Genomic DNA, 24,169 nt, shown 5'->3' on the forward strand with positions numbered 1-24,169 from the left:
TGATGGAGGACGGTGTAGCAATGAAAAAGGCCAAAGGAGAGAGAAGAGAGTTCTGGAGTGCCCAGTCAGCTCAGCTTTTGCTATGGAGCCTTGTCAGCTGCTCTTCTGTCCCAAGAGGATGATGGTGCTTCCACTGGTGGGTAAACTTTGGTCAGTCCTTCTTCAAGTATGCAACCACTGAGGGTGGGAGGCGATGGGTTTCCCCCAAGATGTAGACGTTGCAGTGAAGGTGTGGAGCTTAGTGGCAGGGCACCTGCTCAGCATGTAGAAGGCCCTGGGTTCAATCCCCAGTGGCATTCTGTGTAAGGGCTGGAAATGTCTCCTGCCCAAAACCCCAGAGGGAGTCAAGCTCCATTTGCACTGCATGTTTAAAGATCTCTGGTTCTGCTTTAAACAGCCACGGCTTCCCTCAAAGAATTTTGGGAGCTGTAGTTTGCTAAGGATGCCTGTTCATCTCCCAGAACTACATTTCCCAAGGTGGTTTAGCTATCAACTCCTCTTCCCGGGGAACTCTCTGAGGGACATAGGGAGCCTCCTAACAACTCTCGGCACCTTTAAGAAACTGCAACTCCCAGAATTCTTTGGGGGAGTCATGAATCCTGTTCTACATTGACTCCCTTCTGAACCTTTGCAATGGGTACTTTGAGGGCCAGCCACACTTGCCCCATAGGAAGACGGAGATCTCCAGAAACCCTCCATCCTAAGCAGCTGCTCTATCACAACTGGATAGAGATGTTTTTTGATGTCTATTTATGCTTTTATTTGTATTTATTTATTACATTTTCACCCCTGGCTTCTCTATGGAGGGAGTTCCAAAGTCTGGGAGCAGCTACCAAGAAGGCCCTCTCACATGTCCCTGCCAACACTCCCATGTCCCCTGTGACTGAGAGAAAGAGCCCAGGGCAGGTTCATATGGAAGAATGTATGTAGTGGCCCAGTCTCCTTTGGAGGAGTATAATTACAGTTGACTCACAACTTGCTTGTTGGGGGTTACACATCAGGAATTGTGCATAAAGCCAAAATTGAGTACAGCTAGAAAACCCCTGGAATTGCCCCCATGGGACCACCCCTACCTTTCTGAAGCCAGTGTGCCTTGCCCCCTACACAAGGCAGAGAGCTTTTAAGCGCTCCACTTTGCTAATTGGGCTTTAGGAGGCTCCCATCAAATTTCACAGGAGCCTCTTGGAGTCTGCACAAGACCTCCCCAAAACTCAGTAACCAAGAAGAGCTTTAAAGCTCTTTCTGCAGTGGGAAAACCTGGCACAGAGAGATCTTCCAAGTTCTCCAGTTTGTGTGCCTTTAATTTGTGCAGTTGCATGCTGGCCGACTGTCAAGTGCGTAAAGCTGCGATTGATCGTGCAAGCAAGTTGTGAGTCGACTGTATTATTTCTGGAGGGCTCCAATACATCGTCGTCTGCATTTGTGTTGGCTGCAATGAGGCCACAGCCCAGGTTGCTTCATTTCATGGGCCAGTTAAATAGGAACAGCCTGATTGCAACTCACCCTCTGCCAGCAAGTCAAATGGTTTGGTGGCAAGTCTTTTTCAGAATTCTGCTTAGAATTTAAATGCTGGAATAAAAAAACTGACCCAGGTGCCTCAGTGTTTCAAGGTGATGATGCCTTGCTGTGCCCCTTTTCCTCTGCTTTTGAGATGCAGGTTGCTGGGCACAGGTATTGTACCAGCTTTGCCTGTGTGAAAAGAAAGGACTGTGGGGGGGGGGAATGTTTGGTGCAAAACTGGAGGGGGCGGCACCTGTGTTTTGACAATGTTTTGACAATGACTTCTCAACACACTTTGCTGCCTGGCCACAATCACTTCATCAAAACAGGCTACTTTTGATTGTTGTGTTATGATTTATAGTGCATTCAAAATAAGACCAAGCTAGCTTATAGGACAAACAACACAGAGGAGGGAGAGAAGTTTCAGACCAGAGTTCCAGATAAGGAAACATTCCCAGTTCTACTTGGAAACGGGGACCTTCTGCATGCCAAGCAGATGTTCTGCCTTTGAGCTACAAACCTTCCCTTAAGGAACATCTGAACCTCCTTACACTGAGTCAGACCATTGACTCTTAACCACAGGAAGTTCTTTCTAAAATTTAGTTGGATTCTCCTTTCTTGTAAGGAAGACATACTGCCTGTGATCCGAGGCAGAACATAGTCAGTGGCTAGTAGCCACGGAGAAGTGTCTTCTCCTCCACAAATTTGCTAAACCCTCTTTTGAAGCCATTCAATTTGGTGGCCATCACTCCTTCTAGTGGGAACTATGTGCTCCATAAAAAAGCATTTCTTATTCTCCTGGTCTTCTATCATTAAGCTTCCTTAGATGACCCCACTGGGTTCTAGTATTATGATGGGACAGGGATGAACACTTCTCTACCAACTTTCCTCTTTATCTCTGGCATTCGATTCACTTTTTTCCCTCTCCCTCCCTCCCTCTCTCTCTCCATCTCTCCTCCAATGATTGCTTTCTGGAAGGTGGGGGAATGATACACTTTGGAGTTTGACCCCCAAACCCCTGATAAGGAAACAACGCGGCTGTCCTTCTTGCAAGCCACATCAACACAAAGCAAGCAGGCCTCCAATGAACTGAATGGCTTTGCCTATAAATTTCTCCTCTCACGCCTCGTGAAAATGTAAAACAGCCCCATTGGCAAATCCCCGTCTGCCCGCTGGCAATATTTAAGCCGTCTCGTGGATTGGCAAGAGGCTGGCGGCATCGAGGGTGACAGGAGAAAGAAACCCAAAGGTGCAGGGTAAGTCCCCTCATTGCTCACGGCTTGCGTCGGATCACGTGGAGGATTCTTACGGAAGGGTCTTGGGGCGCCTTTAGCTCTAGATCCATCGGGGCTGCAAATGCAAAAACCGTAAATAGAATGGCAAGGAGCATCAGACCCGGTTTGGAGGTGGCGATGGGCCAGCCACATGGTCTGCTGGCTCTCTCTGGGCTGGTTTCAATGGAGCCGCTTCAATGCGCTGGTTGTTCTCCGGAAAGAACTGCCCGCCTCCAACCCAGCAAAGGGCAGGCACTTGGTGCCAAGGGAACTGAGCAGAACAAGACTGTGATCGGAATGGACAAAAAATCCCTAAACTTTCCATTTCTTCAAGTCACAAGGAGGAGGCAATTCCAGGACTAGGGCTTCACCAATGGAAATTAGGAGGGGAGAAGGGTGGGGAAGGGGTGCTAGCAAACTCAAAGGCTCCCCGGCCTGGAGATTTCACTGGAGATGCACAGACTTTTGCCCTGAGCCCCAGAGAGCATTGTGGGCCTTTAAATGCAACTGTGAACAGGATGGTTCAGACCCATCCACCTTTGGTGCAATTATTTTTTCATTTCGTGCCTGTCCTTTCCTCCCAAGGAATTCATGGTGGTGTACAGGGACTCTCCCCTCCTCATTTAATCCCCCACAACAACCCTGTTTGGTGGGTTAGGTCAAGAGGCAGTGGCTGGCCTGCCCAAGGTCATCCAGTGAGCTTCATGGCCAAGTGGGGATTTGAACCCTGGTCTCCTGTGTCCTAGCCTGATGCTCTAACCACTACACCATGCTGGCTCTAAGCAAGGAGACAAAAGCCTTCTTGGTCAAAGCGTCAAGGATGGGGATTTTGAAGTGGGTGGGTGGGTGGGGAAACCCCTTGCCAGTTTGGGCAATGAAGTAGGATAGCCAGGCTACTGGTTCCCTCTGCTGGAAGAAATTGCCACTGGGACTTGGTACCCCAGGCAAAGAGCCCAGCAATGCCCTATCCCTACAGGAGAATGGCTTCCCGCAACTTGCTGGGCTCTTATGATGAGCTCTGGCTACTCTTTGTATGGGTGTCTCCACAGGCTTCTGAAAAGTACCTTGGGAGCTTTCCACCCCACGCCACCAAATTGGAATGACAGCTGCCTCCCCAATAAGCCCAGACCCTTGCCTGTAAACTTTAGACTAACTTTGCAAGGGGTAGTTGTTTTATTTCTTGCCCCACGTGAGCCCCATATTCAGGCAGGCCTCATTAGCCTGGGACAGGCTTTGCCAACCCGGCACATGCCAAATGTTTTGGGTGCAACCCCCATCAGGCCCAGGCAACAGGCAACTGGCACTTCCTTGCTTAATTTTTGCATCCACAATGAATTACTGCAGCATTTGGGGAGAGAGCTTTTAACTCTTTGCTCTTGCTGTGGTTTCTTGGTCTGATCCCTTGTCCCACAATAAGTTTAAAAAGCTATAGGCATTTGTTGATTTCCTCATATGTGTCTATGGGGAATCTTTCAAGGTTTTGGATTTTCCCAAGGGAGAGGGTGGCATATTTCTGAGGTGAAGTGGCCTGTTACCTGAAGTAGCGTCCCAAATGAATCTTCCTTCCTTCCTACCTGCATACAACTCTAGTGCTTACTTTGTACCTGATATGCACTCAGTTTGTTTGCTAACTTCTCCTTGCTGGGCTGGTATGTGCTGCATCGTGCATAAACAATTTGGGTTTATTCTGATGGTGCCCATCTTAGATCACACTATCCATGTACCTAGAGCTCACAGCATGCCATTCCTCTCTTCTGCTGTTAACTCACACAATCTCATAATTATAGAGTTGAAAGGGACCCCAAGGGGTCATCGAATCCAACCCCCTGTAATGCAGGAATCCCAGCTCAAGAATCCCTAAGAGGTGGCCACCTAACTTCTGTTTAAAAACCTCCAAAGAGGGAGAGTCTACCATTCCACTGTTGAACAGCTCTTACTGTCAGAAAGTTCTTCCTAATGTTTAGGCGGAATCTCCTTTCTGGTAATTGGAATAGGTTGGCTTGAGGTCTCCTTCTGGAGCAGCAGAAAACAAGCTAGCTCCATCTTTCATGTCAAACCACCTCTCAGTTTTCTTCTCTTCTCCAGATAATTGTTAGATGATTGTATGCTGCTTGGAGCAAGAGACTTTTAAAAACAGCAGCAGCAGCAGCAGGAGTAGCAGCAGCAGCAACACCCCATTGCTTGACAGTGAAGATAAGGTGTGTGATGCTGCTAGATGAGAATTAAGCCCACCTTTAAAATGTTTCAGCAGGAAAATGTGCTTTGTGTGTGTCGCAGGCAAGCTATATGTTGAAGTTAATCTAGCACAATATATTTTGGGTGCAGTCAGATACCCAGAGCTCACAGGAACAGAATGAGTATTGTAGACCAGAATTGTAGTCCAAAACAGCAGGAGGGTTGTAATGGGGAGGCTGTTTTAGAGGAACTCATTGAAAATATAGGCATTTCCTGCTGGTGCACCAGCACTCACCGGCCTCTTGCTTCTCTCCTACATCTGGACATTGGAGATAGCTCCATTCTTAGCGATTATGGCTGGCATCCCACCCGCTAAGAACTTGTTCTTCTTCGTGGCATGCAAATCAAATGGATCTATTTTCCTCTGTCGGATATTGTAAGGGTTGTAATGATGTCAGGCAATTTCTCTGGCACCCTTCCCAAAAGTCTTCAGCCCTGCAGGCTCCATGCCCCACAGCATTTTAGATGCTCCTTTGTTTATTTATTCAGAGCATATTTTCTACCCTGTTCAAAAGCCAAGAAATCACTCTGGGTGGCTTACAAAGATCAGTAGGAGTGAGAGTCCCTTAACCTCTCAGGCTTTCGATCTAAAAAGACACAGCACACAAGGAAAAGGGGATGGGGACGGTAGAGGAAGAAGGAAAGCAAGCTCCAGCACCAAGTTCTTAAAGCTGCAGCTCTGGGATGAAAGCAGGCACAGCTGCCGCAAGGTGTCTGTTGAAGGAGGGCCAAAGGCAGCTGGGAGGCAGTGGAATTGCCCTGCTTCTCTAGAGTCAGCATCTTTAAGAAGAACTAGAGGAAGTGGAGCTGCTGTGAAAAGCAGGCATTTGGCCAATCGAGAAAGTGACACCCACCTGAAAGGTATTCCTCTGGCTCCTTGCCTCCCGCTCTCTACAGTGAGCACCTTAGAACCAAGCGGAAGAACGTGTTTGTCTACTCGCAGGGCTCCCACACAGAGCAGGGCAGCTTGGCTTCTGCAGCAGCCTCAGAGGATTCCTCCTCCCCTAGGCTGCTGCTCCAACACCTGGGCACAGTGAAGGCCCCCAAGGCTCCGGCTGGCGTTCTATTGACTTGACCCAGACCAGCGTGTCCCACAGTAAGTGTTCGCTTCCTGGCAGACATCCAGGTTTCTTTGCATTCTAATAGGCAAACCCTAAAGCACAGCTATTCTATGAAATCTGGGCTTCTCCAAAGGTTGAGATGCAGTTCCCCAGCCAAAGGAGGAGGGGGAAGAGAGAGAAAGAGAGCATGGGAGGGAAGGAAGCAACATGTATGAAAGGAGAGTGTGCACAAGAATAACCATATTAGGGATGGAGCATAATATACAAAAATGAATTGTATCAGGAGAAATTGCTGGACCAAATGAACACATATGTTCTTTTTCTTAAAAAAAAAAAGTAGTTTGCAAACCAATGTGGAAATGCAGCAAACTGAATTTAGGATTGGAAAAACAAGGAACTGTTTGAATAAACATTCATAAACTTTTTATTGGTAACATATAGATAGATAAATTAAGGATCTTTACAATTTTATAATATGCAGAGAATAACATGTGCTAAAAACCGGAGAGAGGAGCTAAGGGAAGTCCGGGGGGTGGGAGGGTGGATTTTTCTTTGGGGGGGGGAGGGAAAAATGGGGGGGGTGAGGAAGATGTGTTTTTGATAAATTGTTATGTTGAAATTCCTAATAAGAAAATATTTTTTTTAAAAAAAAAACAAGGAACTGAAATTGTTTGATGTGTCTGTCCATAGGGTACATACATGATCACATGAAGGGTTCTTTGCATCATGATGTCAAAGGGTCCCAGTGCTTAAGAAAGGAACTCTGACCTTCTCTTGACCTCACTGCTCAGGGGCTTGAGATGTTTGCTGTGGGAACCTCACATCAGGAAGCGACTCAGTCATGAAAAACCTTTGTTGAGCCAAATGGCCCCCACCACCAGCTGCTAAGATCCTGGGGCCATGAGTTGAGGTCCTTTAAGTCTTCTGCAGGTGACTCCGCCTTGGGAGCACTGGGGAGAAGGCACTGCTGCAAATGGATAAAGACATACATTGCAGAAAGGCCACATGCTGAAGGAAAAGTAGTAGAATATTAGAACTGTAGAGTTGGAAGGGATGCCAAGGGCCATCCAGTTCAACCCCCTGCTATGCAGGAATAATATAAAAGTGGCTAGGGGTTACCTGTTGACAGTGACTGGCAGATGTCCTCCCTGAAGGGTTGAACCTGTGACCTTCTGTAGGCAGTGCAGATGCTCTCCCACTGAACTGAGCCTTACCCGAAAAGAAGGGGACTTGACGGGGTGTCTACAGCAGGGTTGGGGAACTTGTGGCCCTCCAGATGTTGTTGGATGGCTACCTCTTGTCATCCTTGACCATGGAGTCTGCTGGCTGATGGGAGCTGGAATTGAACATCTGGAGGGCCACATGTTCCTCATCATAGAATTGTACAGTCAGAAGGGACCATGAGGTCTAGTCCAACCCCCTACAATGCAGGAATCTTTTGCCCAACGTTGAGTTTGAACCCATGACTCTGAAATTGAGAGTCTCATGGTCTACTTATTGAGCAATCGCTGGTTTGCAGCCCAATTCTTCCAGACCATTGAGCCTCCTAACCCAATAGTTTCTACTCAGAAGGATGCCAACCAACCTAAGCAATGGACTCAGGCATCTTCCAGAAAAAGCTTCTTGGCATCCGCTTGGATGCTGCTCCAGAGGGGAGGAGGATCTGAATCAATGGCTTCAAATGACAAGAAAGGAGATTCTGACTAAGCATTGGGAAGAACTTTCTGACAGTAAGAGCTGCTCAGTAATGGAACGGGCTGCTGCAGAAGGTGGTGGTCTCTCCTTCGTTGGAGGTTTCTAAACAGAGGCTCAATGGCCACCTGCCAGGGTTTCTTGAGCTGAGATTCCTGCATTGCAGGGGGTTGGACTAGATGACCTTGGGGTCCCTTCTAACTCTACATCTCTGTAATTCTAGGTTTGGTAAGACACATAGAGGCTTTTTCTATTGCAAGCCACTAATAAATTGAAATAGGGATGCAGGTAGCGCTGTGGGTTAAACCACAGAGCCTAGGACTTGCCGATCAGAAGGTCAGCGGTTCAAATCCCCACGATGGGGTGAGCTCCCGTTGCTTGATCCCTGCTCCTGCCAACCTAGCAGTTCGAAAGCACGTCAAAGTGCAAGTAGATAAATAGGCACCACAGTAGCGGGAAGGTAAAAGGCGTTTCTGTGCACTGCTCTGGTTCGCCAGAAGCGGCTTAGTCATGCTGGCCACATGACCCGGAAGCTGTACGCCGGCTCCCTCGGCCAATAAAGCAAGATGAGCGCCGCAACCCCAGAGTCTGCCACGACTGGACCTAATGTTCAGGGGTCCCTTTACCTTTACTAATAAATTGAAATAGGGGTAACAGCAGCAACAGACATGGCCTTGCTTACTTCCACCACATGGCAAAACAATTCTTAAAATCCACCCTTGCTTGTTGGCTCCAGGAAGCTGGGATGCAAATAAGATGGTTTCCATGGGTTGGACTATAGATGTGCTTCTTGCTCAATCCCTTTGATCTGACTGTTATGGTTGGCACAGTGTGATTGAACTCAAGGTGGTTTACCTCCCAATTACAGTCAACTTCTCTCCCTCTGCATGCTAGAGACTAGATCCTCCTTCCAGGATCCTGTTTTCCCCATGGAACCAGGAAACTACCCACCTCGGAGCAGTTTGGTTTTGCATTTTCAGTCTATTGAGTTGCTCACCTTCCAGTCGCAACAAAATGTTTTTACTCCTTTTGCGTCTACAGGGACTTCAAGAGTGACCTCCGAGTAGGGGAATTTGATGGGCAGCAGATGTTGCTCGAGATCCTTACACATTTGTTGTATATTTCTCTCTTTCTCTCTCTCTTGGCCAGATAAACACACCAGGAAGGAAGGAAGGAAGGAAGGAAGGAAGGAAGGAAGGAAGGAAGGAAGGAAGGAAGGAAGGAAGGAAGGAAGGAAGGAAAGGCGCCCAGGAGATCCAAGCGGCAATGGAGCCAAGCACAACCACTCTGCCTCCTGCCTTCCCCCAACAGAGCTTGGAGGCTGTGGATATTGTTGTCCTGGTTCTGTACTTTGTATTTGTTTTGGCTGTTGGACTGTGGGTAAGAAAGACGTTTCCTTGATTGTTCTGTTCAGTTGAGGGACAATGTCTCCACATGGGTGCAGAGATCCAAAGGGAACTTAGGAAGCTATTCTATTTTATTTTGTTTTGCATTGCATTGCATTGCATTGCATTTATATCCCTCCTTTTCCTCCAAGGAGCTCAACGTGCCATACATAGTTCTCCCCCTCCTCATTTAATCCCCACAACAACCCTGTGAGGGAGTTTGGGCTGAGAGGCAGTGACTGGCCCACAAGATCACCCAGTGAGCTTCATAACTGAGCGGGGATTTGAACCCTGGTCTCTCAGCTCCTAGTCCAACACTCCAACCACTACACCACACTGGCTTTACACTGAGTCCACCTTGTTCAGTACTGTCTGCACTGACTGGCAGCAGCTCTCCAGGATGTCAGACAGGAATCATTCCCAGTCTTACCTGGAACCTTCTGGGTGCAAAGCAGATGCACTGCCTTAGGGTTACAGCTCTTCCTCTGATATAGGAAGCTGCCTTATACTGAGTCAGACCCTTGGTTCATGTAGCTCCTTATTGTCTACACTGACTGGCAGCAGCCATCCAGGAACCATCATAATTCCATGAGGTCATTCGTTACCAGGATAGATATACTCTCGCTGTTGTCGAAATTTGCCAAAATATGACTCTTACCCCTTATTGACAGATTCTAGAACTAGTTATTCTTAGCTCCTGGCACCCTCTGCCAGGGCAATCTGCCACCAGCCTTGGCCCAGATTCCATACCCAGCAAGCAATGCAAGCACTCCATTCATTCATGTCTCCCTCCAGGTGTGATTGAGCAACTTGATGAGTCAAGGTAGTTCACTTCCTGCTTTGTCATGCTGCCAACAATTGCAACTGGCCCAAACACTTCCTGGTTGCCTTCCCAGCCGTAAGCCTCCCTGCCTCTGCCAATAGAAACCACAGCCTAGTGCTCTCCGGAAAATGCCCATGGGAATCTAAGAAGAGCCTGACTGATGTATCAGCCCCCCCAAGGGGGGGCATTTAGTCCAGCAGCGCATAGTTAAACTATGGAACTCACTTCCACTGGAGGCAGTGATGGCCACCAACCTGGATGGCGTTAAATAGGATAAGACAAATTCATGGAAGAGAGGGCTATTGATAGTCACTAGCCACAGTGACAGTGCTTTGCCTCCACAGTTGGAGGCAGCAATGCTTCTGAATTCCAGCTTCTGGAAACCACAGACCGGCAGAGGGCCCTTGATCTTGGCTCCTGCTTGAAGGTTTCCTACAGGCATCTGGTTGGCCGCTGTGAGAACAGGAGGCTGGACTAGATGGGTCACTGGACTCATCTGGCAGCAGCTTATCTTCTTATGTTCTTTTCACAGTGGCCAACCAGATGTCCCAATAGAACCCTTGGTCCATCCACCTTGGTATTCAACACTGGCTGGCAGCATTTCCCCAGAGTTTCAGGCAGGAGTTTCTCCCAGCCCTTCCTGGCGATGCCATTGGGGATTGAATCTGGGACCTTCTGCACGCCAGGCAGATCCCTTCCCAATGAGCTACTCTGTCTCTTTGCAGAGTCGGCCTCAGGGTGTGTCCACACTTCGCTTGCCCCATGCCCCAAAAGCACGGGTCTTAGTGGTTTTCTGTTTGTGCTGCTGCTTTCTCCAGGAAAGCCTGCTCTTTACTGCTGAATCGGAGCAAACATCAGTCCCTAGAAAAACTGATTGACATTTGATTCAGTGGCAAAGAGGTTGTTTTCCCGGAGGAAAGTGGCGGGACAAACAGAAGTATGACTGAGCCATAGGAGTCCAAAGTTCTAAATCGGATCACTCCTTCCCTTGGGCACCTAAGTACAGTGGAACCTCAGGTTGTGAACGTGATCCATGTGGGAGGCACATTCGCAACCCGCAGCGCTGTGTCTGCGCACACGTGAGTTGTGATTTGGCGCTCCTGTGCATGCGCAAAGCACAATTTAGTATTTCTGCGCGAGTGCCAAAACCCAAAAGTAACCCATTCTGGTACTTCTGTGTTCGGCGTGGTGTGCAACCCGAAAACGCTGAACCCTGAAGCATCTGTAACCCAATGTACCACTGTACACTCTTTGCGCATGGATCAAAATCACCTGCCCAGAGTGCTGCTGGTCTCCTCTCCTGCACCCCCGGTCACTGATGTAGCTCTTCACTTACCTATTCTTCCCTGGTGGCCATTTGGCGCCAAAATGTTTTGAGCAGGCCTGGTTGTTGCTGATATTGTTGTTGAGGGTGCCTCACTCTTCAGGCTTTTTAGACTTGCTTGTTTTTATCTCTCTCTCTCTCTCTTTCTCAGTCCATGTGGAAAACCAAGCGAAGCACTGTGAAGGGCTACTTCTTGGCTGGAGGCGAGATGGTCTGGTGGCCAGTAAGCAATCTCCTTTATGATGTCTTGGTGGGGTGTCTGTTGTAGAGTGGATCTGCTATGTGTTTGGGAAAGGGGTTGAAATGCAGAGAGTCCTCTGTCTGCCTTCAAAGCCTCAAGGTGGTTTTTTGAGGTCTCATCCCTGCATTGAGATTATTCATACAGGTACAACTCTCTTCTAGTTGAGGTCAGACAGGTGGGAGCTGAGAGCAGAAGGAGCACAATGTGTCCCCCACCTTCCCCTAATACCCCAGGGAAGGAATGTGTACAGAAATGCATACACTACAGGGGTAAAGTGTGTATAAAACACACATTTCAGTGAAAATTGCACTTAGAAAAAAATTACTTCTCAAAAATGTGCAGACTAGACCAAATTGCATAGAGAATGTGTACAGTGGGAGAAATGCACACTAAAACACTGATAAGTTTTTGTGAGGTCTTTGGAAAACAAAAACAGATAACCTCACACTGATGTGGAAACATGTTGAACTGAACTTAAGAGTGGAAAAACAAGAAACTGAAACTGAACCAGTCCCCATAATGAGACCTGACAGCCTTTCCAGGAGAACTGGGCAGAGTCCTTTCTGTGCCAGATTAGGTGCTCTTGGGAAGGGCAGGAACTGAGCTGGCTCTCCCAACCTCTCTTCCCAGGTGGGGGCATCTCTCTTCGCCAGTAATGTCGGCAGCGGACATTTCATTGGCCTGGCTGGCTCTGGGGCAGCGTCTGGAATTGGTGCTACGGCTTATGAGTGGAATGTGAGTATCACATTTATGGCACAACCTGCTCCTGAGGATGATAATGTGTGTGTGTTGGGGCGGGCATGAACCTGGCAGAGGCCTTCTTGGTAGTGGTGCATCAGGTATAACAACAACAACAACAACAACAACAACAACAACAACAACAACAACAATAATATATTTATTTATTTATACCCCACGCATCTGTGTGCCTCCCAACAGATGATGATGATGATGATAAAACATCAAACATTAAAACTTCCCTAAACAGGGCTGCCTTCAGGTGTTTTCTAAAAGTCAGATAGTTGTTTATTTCCTTGACATCTGATGGGAGGGTGTTCCACAGGGCGGGTGACACTACCTAGAAGGCTGGTTCCTCGTAGTCTCACTTCTCACAATGAGGGAACTGCTAGAAGGCTCTCAGAGCTGGACCTCGGTGTCCGGGTTGAATGATGGAGGTGGAGACGCTCCTTCAGGTATACTAGGCTGAGGCCATTTAGGGCTTTAAAGGTCAGCACAAACACTTTGAATTGTGCTTGGAAACGTACTGGGAGTCAATGAAGGTCTTTCAGGACTGATGTTATATGGTCTCGGCGGCTGCTCCCAGTCACCAGTCTAGCTGCCACATTCTGGATTAGTTGTAGTTTCTGGGTCACCTTCAAAGGTATCCCCACGTAGAGGACATTGCAGTAATCCAAGCGGGAGAAAACTAGTGCATGCACCACTCTGGCGAGACACCACTCTGCCCAGATGAACTGAGGGCCTTCTCAGTTTACTGCCCAGAAGCTCCCTCTTGATGGGCAGGTTCAAGATGCACCCCACCTCTTCTGACCCTCTCTCTCATCTTTGGCTTCTTTATGTTTAAACCTGACAGCCCTTCAAACAGAGGTCTGTCTTCTGCAAAGTAGGACATGCAGCCACTCTGTGGACCCAAAGCCAACCCAGAGAGAGCTTTTGTATATCAGTTGATTCTCTGGTTGGATCCTGCTTATTTTGTTCCTGACCTGGGCTCTGCTTCTCCTCACAGGGCATGTTCTGTGTCTTGGTGCTGGCATGGCTGTTTCTGCCCATCTACGTGGCAGCAGGGGTGAGTCCACCGGCCACACTATGGCCACTGTTTCCCATCAACTTTTTCAGAGGGCAGGAATCTGTTCCGAAACGGATGTGCCAAGTTATGCATCATGTCATTTCTCGGAATTGTAGTCTTAAAAAACCCTAAACTCACTGCCCTGTCCTCCTGAGGTAAAAGGGACTGTAGCAATTTCTGTGATGTTATTACTGCCTAGATTTTGAATAATCTTTTCTTGCTGTTTTTCATCAATGCTGCCTTATCATTTCCAGGTGACAACCATGCCAGAATATTTGCAGAGGCGCTTTGGGGGCAAAAGGATTCAAATCTTCCTAGCGATTCTCTACTTGTTTATCTATATATTCACCAAAATCTCAGTAAGTAAGGAGACGAGAGGAGACAGAACAGAATTGGCTTGGAAAGAGTAGGTCCATCGAGGCTTCCTAAGTGACCTTTTCTGCCTTTCAATCTTTCTGATATGTTGTGTTGGCTTCTGAATGACAGGCAAATGATGAAAGGAGGGAAGGAGACTGAACTGAATTCTGGATTTAAGATTGTGTAGGTTACTGAAGGCTGAGGAAGATTTTGGGGGAAAGCCTGCTTCTGCTGCCCATTCTTTGATGCTAGATGCCTTTTTGAGCACACAGAATCATTTTACAAAGTGTTCCTTTGTGTTCTTCCTGTTGGAATAAGGGCAAGCGAAAGCAGTAGCAGCTCACTTTGCTTGAGAACAGAATCTTCTCCCTCCTTATCTAATTTGTCTGTTGCTGAGTTTCCTGCTTGTAGTTCTGCCTGTTTGGTTTGCTCCCTTTTCGTGAACTTGTTTCTCTTGATATAGATGTAAAGGAGATGCCAGCACCAGCAGAACATCTGAGGGCTTATCCACACTTGCCTCTGCTGTGCTGTTACCATGGTCAGCGATTTACAGCTCTGTGTCCAAGTGCCCAGCCCCCCCCCCCCCGCCGCTCCGGAGCTTTTGCTGTGGAAACATGCTCTTTAAAGCTCAATCAGAGCAAACATAAGTCCGTGGAAACCCCAGTCTGACGTCCAATTCAGAGGATGTTTTCATGGGAGAAGCTCTGGAGCAAAACGAAAACATTTAGACACAGACCTTATACCTTGGTCCATTTAGGTAGTATTGTCTTGCAATGGCTTTCTGGGATTCTGGGTGAGGGGCGTTACCAGCCTGGCTTGGAGATGCTGGGGACAGAACATGGGGCCTTCTGAATGTTAGATGCTCTGCCCTGAGCCATGATGACCCTCTCCTGTGTTGTGCTGGACAGTGACAGAGGACGACTAGCCTGCCTGGTTTAGTAATTCTTCTTCTTTAGGGTCAGTGGGTTTTAATGAGTAACTTACTAACACTTTCTCTTTAGTTGCTCATTAACAACCAAACAGCACTCAAGGCCACTACTACTACTAATATTACTGTTAATAATAATATGGACAGCCCCCCTCAATGGAGTGTCCTTTGCTTGTGTTTCATCAATAGCAGGATCAGGGTGCATTTTTGCATCTAGCAGGAAGATGCTCCCAGTCTGGACTCCATACACAGCTGCCTTGCCTTACTGATGTCATCAAGTGGATTACACTGGAACCTCGGGTTGCGAACGTGATCTGTGTGGGAGGCATGTTCACAACCCGCAGTATTCGCAACCTGCAGCGCTGCATCTGCGCGTGACACGATTCGGTGCTTCTGCACATGCGCAAAGCATGATTTAGTGTTTCTGCACATGCGCGAGCGCTGAAACCCGGAAGTAATCTGTTCCGGTACTTCTGGGTTCAGCGTGATTGCAACCCGAGGTATGACTGTATTAGTTTAGATTGAAGACTGATTCAAAATAATTATTGATGCACACAAATGGAGTCCTGAAGTGATATACAGAGATAGGGCAGGGAGGGGGAGTTACTCGCATATGGGGGTCATATGGGGTTGGGGGGATCCTCGTCCCCCTGCCCCACCCCAGGTCAGACCGGCTGGTGAATTTGAGGCAGTTGTGTGTGATTGTTGGGTTAATTTCATTTCCATTGTGTTTGTTTGCATCCCCAAACTTCCTTTGCCCACGTTGTCCCGCATGAATTTTGCAAAGCCCTTCCTGCGTTGAATGTAACCTCAAATGTGCTTTCTACTGTGTGGCAGTGATGCAGGGTATTCTGTGCTCCCTGAAATGTTGTGTGGATGCCAGATGAACCATCTTTTAACCCAGCTCAACACGGTGGCCCTATATTGTGTTAGGCTCATGGTGTCTTCCGTTTAATCACACACATCGCCTAGAGTAGGCCTGCAGCAGCAAAGGCAGCCCTGACATTAACTTCAACAGCATTCAGGGCAAACAAAACCTCCCTTTTTGGCCATGGAGTGTGCATGAGAGCCAGTATGGTACAGTGGTTAGAATGTCAGACTAGGACCTGGGAGACCAGGGTTCAAATCCCCACTTGGTCAAAAAGCTCACTGCCTTGGGCCATTCACCGCCCAACCTATTTAAAAAGGTTGCTTGGGGGATTAAATGGGGAAAGGGAGAAGCATGCATATGCTGCCTTGAGTTCCTTCAAGGAAAAGATAGAGTAGAAATTCAGGAAATAAATAAATTCTCCTGTTTGCAATTCAAGAGAATGTCAAATTAAAGAGGGGCTTGGCGGTGGTAGGGAAGGGTAAATCCTGGATTGGGGGCTACCCCCAACTCCCCACAGGCTGCTACTGCTGCTCTCCAGCACCTGTTGGGTTTCCTGCTCCCAAGGAATGACTGAGCCATTGTTCCAGCTCTTCCTCTTCCAAACAAGCTTCTCCTTTGTCCAAAAGAGCTGAACAGAGCTTGGCTGTCCGTACAGGGGGTGGGGGTGGGGGTCCTTCAGCTGTAGCGCACAATGGAGCTGAGAGCATTTATTGGTCTACTTGAGGTGCCTCCAGTATTTTGCAGGATCAAAGCCCTCTGCCACCCTCTAGTGCAACACACGCACTTTGAAAAAGAATCAGGCTTTTTTGCCATTTGGAAAGCGCACTGAAAAATGTGGGACGTGTGAATGGTTAATGGGGAGACGTGTAAACATCCCACAAACAAAGCAAGGTGAATGGAGGAGGAATCCTCATGGTCAAGTAGATCCAAAAGACCAGACAGAGTCTGACCTCAGTGACCTCATACCTGTCTGGATTTTGTCTCCTCCAGGTTGACATGTACGCTGGGGCCCTCTTCATCCAGCAGGCCTTGCACTGGGATCTCTACGTGGCTGTCATTGGGCTGCTGGTTATCACAGCTGTTTACACTGTGGCAGGTGAGTCTGAGGAGAGAGAGAGAGAGAGAGAGAGAGAGAGAGAGAGAACTCTGTACTTATCTCTTTATTCGACCTCTAGGAGTAAATATATCAGTCCCCACCTAGTAGGGTTTGTTTGTTAATTGCTTTTCTATCCCACTTTCCCCCATGAGCTTAAAGTAGCACCCATGGTTCTCCCCTTCTTCATTTAATTCTCACAACAACCCTGTGAGGTAGATCACGCTGAAAGGCAGTGACTGCCCTGTGAGGTCACCCAGGGAACTTCATGACGGAGTGGGGATTTGATCTGTGGTCTCTCCCAGGCCCTAGCCTGACACTAACCACTAGGTCACGCTGACTGTCCAAGACATCTTGCTGCCTCTGATAGCGGAATAGGTAGCCATTGTGGCTAATAGCCATTTATAGCCTTATCCTTGATGAAGTTGTCTAATCCTCATTTAATGCCATCCAAGTTGTTGCTGATCACTGCATCTTGTGGGCTGGAGTTCCATAGTTCCAACAGTGCATTGTGTGAAGATGTCCTTCCTTTTTCTGCCCTGAACCTCCCAACATTGAGCCTCACAGAATCACAGTGTTGTAGAGTCGGGAAGGATCCAAAGGGTCCAAGCCCTGCAGTGCAAGAGCTTTCTGTAATGAAGCTGATTGGACTGGCTATTGGGTCTTATTTTGATATTGGCAATGGGGCAGTGTGTTCCTGAGGACAGCAGACTACCCTAGAGGGCACAGGGCAAGCTGGCCTCCAACATCTCCTGGTTGCTCCTTGCCTGCTCCAACTTCTGCTGCCTGAGATGACTTTCACTCTGCCTAATGGTTGGACCAGCTCTGCTTTTTAGAAGTTATCTCATGGTGGTAATCCACCCAGAATGGGACTAGGGTCAGCCACCATTTGACTGCCCTGTGCAAGCAACTGGGCAGATGAGGCTTGACTAGTGCAAGCCCAAATCTTTTGGCCAAGCTAATGTCCAGACCAAGTTCCAATCACAGGTCTTGCTTCTTCTGTTCCCTCTGTAGGTGGCCTGGCAGCTGTGATATACACCGACGCCCTGCAGACAGTCATCATGCTTGCTGGGGCACTGACGCTGATGGGCTTCAGTAAGTATCTTAGAACCACAGAACCACAGAACTGGAACGGACCACAAGGGTCATCTCATCCAACCCCCTGCAATGCAGGAATCTTTTGCCCAACATGGGGCACGAACCCACGACCCTAGGATGAACAGTCTCATGCGTTACTAGCTGAGCTCTCCTGTGCATGGAGTTTGGGGTTTGCCCTCTGAGATGTGATGCCAGGTTTCGCACGCAGGAGAAAGCTGCAGATGTACACTTCATTCATTGCTACCTGACTTTGCTTGTACCTGCTTGAGTGGCTGCAGCGCAGCACCTAAGCATGTGATCCAAGACATCTCTGGGTTGAGTCTGGCCTCAGGCTCAAGCAGGCCAACTCAGTCTCCTGGTCTGCAGTTTCGGCATAATAATAATAACGATAATTCATTGCCCACTCTTCACCCTAAGGTCTCAGGGCACATTACAGCATTAAAATATAATATTAAAACACTGTTTGAAAATCAGTTTAAAACAACTTGCGATAAGGTGGGTCCTATAATATGCATCTCCATTGTCAAAAGAGATGCGTCTGCAGCATTCATCAGAAGCTGTACAATGAAGGTGCCAGGTGCACCTCTGTGGGGAGGGAGAGCCACAGTTTAGGGGCTGCCACAGAGAAGACCCTGTCCTGGGCCGCCACCACCCCAACTTTCTAAGAACACCTGAAAGGGTCTCTAGCATTCACCTATTTTAAGACTTGTCATAAGCAGACACTCACAGAGGTCCAGAGATGCCCGAGTTATTTCTAGTCTTTGAGGTCCTTAGTCAAAAATAAAAAGATCATATAATTAGCTGATATGAGAGCACCCCTTCATCATAATCTTACGTTGCTCCATCAGAACCAATATTTTTAACAATGTTTATGAATGTTTTAAACTCTCTTAAGGTGACAAAATCTGTAACAGTTAACAAAAAAGTTCTGTCTTCTACCAAATCACATCTCTTCCTTGCTTAAATCTGCAGCTCTAAGCTGAGAGAGAGTGTCAAATTCTTGGGCTCATGTGTATCAAGACACGTTACCTCACAATGGAGAATTCTTCCCTAAATCCCATTGTTTTAACTTAGCGGTTTCTCAAAACATCACAGCAGGCCCACGCAAAGCAAATGCTGAGCACCAGCAGGAAATCTGAACATCGTTTGCTCTTCAACTTTCCAGGTTTTTCCAAAGTTGGAGGGCTGGAAGACTTGCAGAACAGATACTTCCAAGCCATTGCAAGCAGCCACTATGGCAACAACAGCTGCGGTTTACCCAGGGATGACGCTTTCCACATCTTCCGGGATCCTGTCACGTCTGACCTTCCCTGGCCGGGAGTGCTGGTTGGAATGACCATCCCCTCGTTGTGGTACTGGTGCACAGACCAGGTTGTTATTCTTGTTCTTGCTTTTATCGTTGTTATTAATATACCACCCTTCAGCTGAAGATCACAGGGCAGTTCACAACATAACAATACAAAATGAGAACACAAAATACGTAATAAAATGAGAACAAACAAATAACCCCTCTCCCACAAACACAATTAAAAGGTTATATAATGTTAATCAGGGCTTGTAAAATCCATTTTTGTTGTCCTGCCATTAGTTCCCACACTAAAGGTAAAGGTAAAGGTAAAGGGACCCCTGACCATTAGGTCCAATTGTGGCCGACTCTAGGGTTGTGGCGCTCATCTTGCTTTATTGGCCAAGGGAGCCGGCGTACAGCTTCCGGGTCATGTGGCCAGCATGACTAAGCCGCTTCTGGCGAACCACAGCAGCGCACAGAAACCACTCTTTACCTTCCTGTCGGAGTGGTACCTATTTATCTACTTTCACTTTGACGTGCTTTCGAACTGCTAGGTTGGCAGGTGCAGGGACCGAGCAACAGGAGCTCACCCCGTCACGGGGATTTGAACTGCCAACCTTCTGATTGGCAAGTCTTGGGTTCTGTGGTTTAACCCGCAGCGCCACCCACAGTCCCCACACTACAGGGTTATAATTTAAAAGTTCATGAACATCTGAAAATGCCAAGGATTTTGCCAATGCAAAATTGATGTGAGTAACAACTTCATACCAAAAGGAATATATCACTGGACAGGCCCAGATCATATGCCTCAAAGAAGCATCCTGAACCCAACACCTCCATCGTTATAACTCCAGATAAGCCACTGCGTGCCTCTGCATCTCTCAGGTGGTCTTAGAAGGGCCTGTACCAAACTGTCTCCTTCCTTATGTTGCAGGTCATTGTTCAAAGATCTTTGGCAGCCAAGAACCTCTCTCATGCCAAAGGGGGAGCCTTGCTGGCCTCCTACTTGAAAATCCTGCCCTTGTTTATGATGGTTCTGCCTGGCATGATCAGCCGCATCCTCTTTCCAGGTAAGAAGGGAGAATAAGATGCATCCTGATGCTGCAGAGTGTAGTGAATCATAGTTAGAAGGGACCCACCCACCAAGAGTCATCTCAGGAGTCATAGCTCAAGAATCCCTGAGAAATTGCTGTCCAACTTCTGCTTAAAAACCTCAAATGAAGGCCATGTTCTGAGGTTGTCTGTTCCACTGCTGAACAGCTCTTACTGCCAGAAAGTTCTTACTAATGTTCTTCTTTCTTGTCATTTGAATCCATTGGTTTGAGTGGTGAGAAAGATGGACTCACTGGGTGACCTCGAGGCCAGTCATTGCATCTCTCAGCCTAACCTACCTCACAGGGTTGTTGTGAGGATTAATTGAGGAGGGGAAGAGCCATGTAGGCTGCCTTGAGCTCCTGGGGGGGGGCGGGGGAGAGATGGGATATCAATGCAATGAATAAGTGCAATACAGATTTCTAAGGGGAAATATATTTTGGTCAGCATGTGTTGAAGGGGAGGGATTTGGAGCAGGGATCAAAGCTCTTATCTTCCTTCCTTTAATTTTTCTACCCTGAGTATTTCCAAACTGCCAGCACATTCGCAAAATAAAATGTGTCATAAAACCATCAAAACATCATAAAGTCGTAAGATGCAGAACCAACAACCAAACCAAATTAAATTAGTTTTCTGAAATAGACTTGTTTTCAGTAGGTGACAAAATATTAGAATCTGCCTCTTGACTACAGATGATTTGCAAACAGTTCCCCATTCATTTTTACGCCCTTGGCTTTCCGCCCCCCCCCCCATTCTCTCACAGCTATTTACAACAAGTTTAAATTACATTTTCATCGCAGATCTCGTGGCTTGTGCTGATCCGAAAATCTGCAAAACGATCTGTGGCAACCCATCTGGATGTTCTGATATTGCATACCCCAAATTGGTCATTGAACTTTTGCCAATTGGTAAGGAGGAAGGAAGGGTGGGGGCTTCTCAGCAACCCAAAGAGAGATGCTCAGAGATGCAGGTGGATAGAAATTTAGCTGTAGGTGAGAGACCAACAGCACTTTCGGATGGTAACAAATAAGGTCCAAGATGCGCAAGGACAATGGGTGGTGATCATTGGAACTGGTGGGGAAGAAGGCAGGGAGGCCAACAGTAGGTGGCGCCAGAGCCAATGACAGGCAGAGTGAACTATTTTTCATTTTGTCCCCATTCTCCTCCTTGCCATGTTCGGCTGCCACCATGGCTCAGTAAACAACAGAGTTATTTGCAAAGGTTTTTTGGGTGGCTCTGGGGCATGGCATGAGCTTATCTCTGAAGACCAGTTTTCAGGTACCACAAATGGGGAGAGGGTTGCTGTTAAATCCAGATCCCCCTTGTTGGCTTCCCAGAAGAGGTGTCTGAAGACCATGACCTGGATGGACCCCCTTTGGCCTTGACCCAGCTGGTGCAGGGCTTTCTTATATTAGGAGAGAGGTGGGCACTCTGCTTGGTTCAGGGGCACCCCTCGTGAGTGGTGGGCTCTCCTTTGGCTTCCAGGACTCAGAGGTCTGATGATGTCCGTGATGATTGCAGCACTGATGTCCTCCCTGACTTCCATCTTCAACAGCGCAAGCACCATTTTCACCATGGATCTCTGGCGAAATATCAGGCCCCTCTCTTCGGAGTGGGAGCTCATGATTGTCGGCAGGTAAGGTGCCCCTTGTGCAAGGTGGTGCGCACCCATCAAGAGTCCCAGAAGAGCCCAGGGTAACTTCCAATAGTTAGGTCATAGAATTTTAGGGTTGGAAGGGACCCCAAAGGTCCCTAGTCCACCCCCCTGCAATGCAGGAATCATAGCTAATTCACACTTGAATACAGCCTTTAATGTTTCAGGACTTACTCTTTCCTTGCCATTAGAAATTGGTAGCGAAACAAAGAGATAACAAGGCCTTTCTCCTTGATTCAGGGTCTTTGTCCTGCTCCTTGTAGTCATTTCCATCTTATGGATTCCGCTGGTCCAGGCCAGCCAGGGGGGACAGCTCTTCATTTACATCCAGACCATCAGTTCCTACCTACAACCTCCTGTGGCCGTGGTCTTCATCCTGGGCTGCTTCTGGAAGAGAACAAATGAAAAGGTGAGTGAGATGCAGGTTCTCCTGGAGGCCCTGAACGATGGCGGTTGTGAGCTGCGTTATTTGCAAAGTTTTTTGGGTGGCCCTGGTGTATGGCATGAGTGTGTCTCTGAAGACCAGTTGTCAGGTACCAAAAATGGGGAGAACATCTTCTGATGCAAATCTTTGTAATATTTTTATTTGCGTTCCAAGTATGATTATATTTACCCATACACAATCTGTGTCTAAAAGCAATCCATTCCTATGTTGCAAGAGTTGTCATATCTTTTATCCATTGATCAAAAGGCACCAAAGGATTGTTTCAAATTTCAAAAGATTGTTGTGCTTTGATTTGTGGATTGTTTTGAGATGGCCGGTTTCAGCAGATGTACCCTAAAAGGGGGATTAAACCAAATTTCCACTTGACTGTGGTGTAGATGCCTCTTTTTGTTCCAACATGAGATTCTTCCTTCCTCCCAGGGGGCATTCTGTGGCCTTTTGATCGGGATGGGAATGGGCCTGATCCGAATGGTGCTGGATTTCGTCTACCCGCTGCCACGGTGCGATGAGGCAGATGGCCGTCCAGCAGTGGTGAAATACGTCCACTACCTCTACTTCTCCATGATCCTGAGTCTGGCTACGCTGCTTGTGGTGGTGACTGTTAGTCTCCTGACAGAGCCTCCTTCAAAGGAAAGGGTGTGTAATTCCAGCAGGCATTGCCAGCTCTCGTTTCTGAACCCATCTTCTAGGGTGCTTTAAAGCCCAATCAGATTAGAGCAGCTCTGAAACCTGGAGCAAATTAGGTGACACCCAGGGTGGATCTACACATGGGGGGGGGGACACTTTAAATAAGTCAGAAATTAGATTGTTATAGTAAAAGGGGGAAAGATCCCTATGGAAAACAGCATTTCAAAATTTCCTGCTCTCTGGCGCCATCTGGTGTTGCATGTTTAAAGTGCGATCAAATCACTGTTTCTTTACTAATGTAGCTGAGTCCCCACACTGTCCCTTTAAAACACTTCTATGCCGCTTCATCAACCACAGATAATCCTGGGATCTGTAGTTTGTTAAAGGTGCCTTTTGTCCCAACAGATCACCCGCCTCACCTGGTTCACCCGCAAGGATGCTCAGGTAGAGAAGGATGCCCTTCCACAAGCTCCCAGAGGCCCTGCTGTGCCTCTCCCTGCCAACGGTGTCCATGAGGCTGGTCCTCCTTCTCCAGTGCAGCTTGAGATCAGTGATGGCCCTGAAAACAATCAAAATGGTAAAACTTATCAGAGGACATAGTTCAGTTAGTAGAGCATGAGACTCTTAATATCAGGGTCATGGGTTTCTTTCCCATGTCCATGAGCCTGACGGCTAACTTGTCTCCTCTTTAGGTTCCCTGGATTGTAAGAAGACCTCCAAACTCACAAGGCTGTTTTTGTGGATCTGTGGGATGGAGAGCAGGAATGCGGACACTCCAAAATCTGCTGCAGAATTGAAAAGTGAAACTGCCATGGCTTCCACGAAGGAAGCACCTTTTGTGAAGCACATCCTCAATGTCAACCTGATAGTCTGCTTAAGTGCAGGCGTCTTCCTCTGGGCTTACTTTGCGTAGCATCGAACCTCATCTATTCAAAGGACGCTGTTCAGCGCCAAGCAGATGGCTATAGGAAGGACTAAGGCGAATGATAACACTTAATAATGACCCTGTACCAGACACTGTGTGTTTTTAAAATTCTCAAGGAAAGGAAGAAGGGCCTGAATGCTTGCAGATAGACTTGAAGAATTCACAGTAGGAGAAATCCACAGCCTCTCCAATGTAACTGGGTCCCAGGCGGTGATTTCAGGGGCAGAGACCAATAGCAGGTTTTCTTGGCACAGATATTATTTAAACAAGTGAGACACCATTCTTTTGCCACACATTTCCTGACAGTCGCATGACCCCACATGCGGCAGGTCTCTTTTGTGGCACTCACTATTCCCTTGGGTCTGTTCTGAGTAGGACTAGCATTGGATACAACACGGGGTCTTTAATAAAGCCTTTGCTGACCTGGTGCCCTCTAGATGTTTCGGACTTCA

General features: G+C 47.7%; 1 protein-coding gene and 1 long non-coding RNA gene across 9 annotated transcripts in view; one reads left to right on the forward strand and one right to left on the reverse strand.

Moving 5' to 3' along the window:
• On the forward strand, positions 1 to 24,057 carry SLC5A11 (solute carrier family 5 member 11). Of its 7 annotated transcripts, none has more exons than XM_081888976.1 (17): positions 2 to 136; positions 8,912 to 8,952; positions 9,005 to 9,142; positions 11,446 to 11,517; positions 12,166 to 12,270; positions 13,280 to 13,339; positions 13,594 to 13,698; positions 16,486 to 16,591; positions 17,603 to 17,683; positions 18,852 to 19,057; positions 19,909 to 20,044; positions 20,867 to 20,974; positions 21,552 to 21,702; positions 21,961 to 22,129; positions 22,586 to 22,801; positions 23,198 to 23,369; positions 23,485 to 24,057. In XM_081888976.1, exons 3-17 carry the CDS (start codon positions 9,029 to 9,031, stop codon positions 23,703 to 23,705), a joined length of 2,022 nt encoding a protein of 673 aa, XP_081745102.1. In that variant the 5' UTR covers positions 2 to 136; positions 8,912 to 8,952; positions 9,005 to 9,028; the 3' UTR covers positions 23,706 to 24,057. The 7 variants fall into 7 exon arrangements, with proteins under 7 accessions (XP_081745096.1, XP_081745102.1, XP_081745101.1 ...); XM_081888971.1 differs by lacking the exon at positions 2 to 136 and adding an exon at positions 5,527 to 6,105; XM_081888972.1 differs by lacking the exon at positions 2 to 136 and adding an exon at positions 5,527 to 6,105 and having other exon boundaries at positions 8,912 to 8,948.
• The window catches only part of LOC309357079, an 8,132-nt gene continuing 5,958 nt past the window's right edge, over positions 21,996 to 24,169 (reverse strand). For both annotated transcript variants that reach the window (XR_014163023.1, XR_014163024.1), the window contains exons 2-3: positions 23,212 to 23,351; positions 21,996 to 22,107 (exon numbers count right to left, since the gene is read on the reverse strand). This is a non-coding gene — a long non-coding RNA (uncharacterized lncRNA). The remainder of the gene's footprint in view (positions 22,108 to 23,211; positions 23,352 to 24,169) is intronic.

Source organism: Podarcis melisellensis (assembly GCF_964234715.1).
Source record: "Podarcis melisellensis genome assembly, chromosome: 14".
In the NCBI taxonomy this organism is placed as follows: domain Eukaryota; kingdom Metazoa; phylum Chordata; class Lepidosauria; order Squamata; family Lacertidae; genus Podarcis; species Podarcis melisellensis.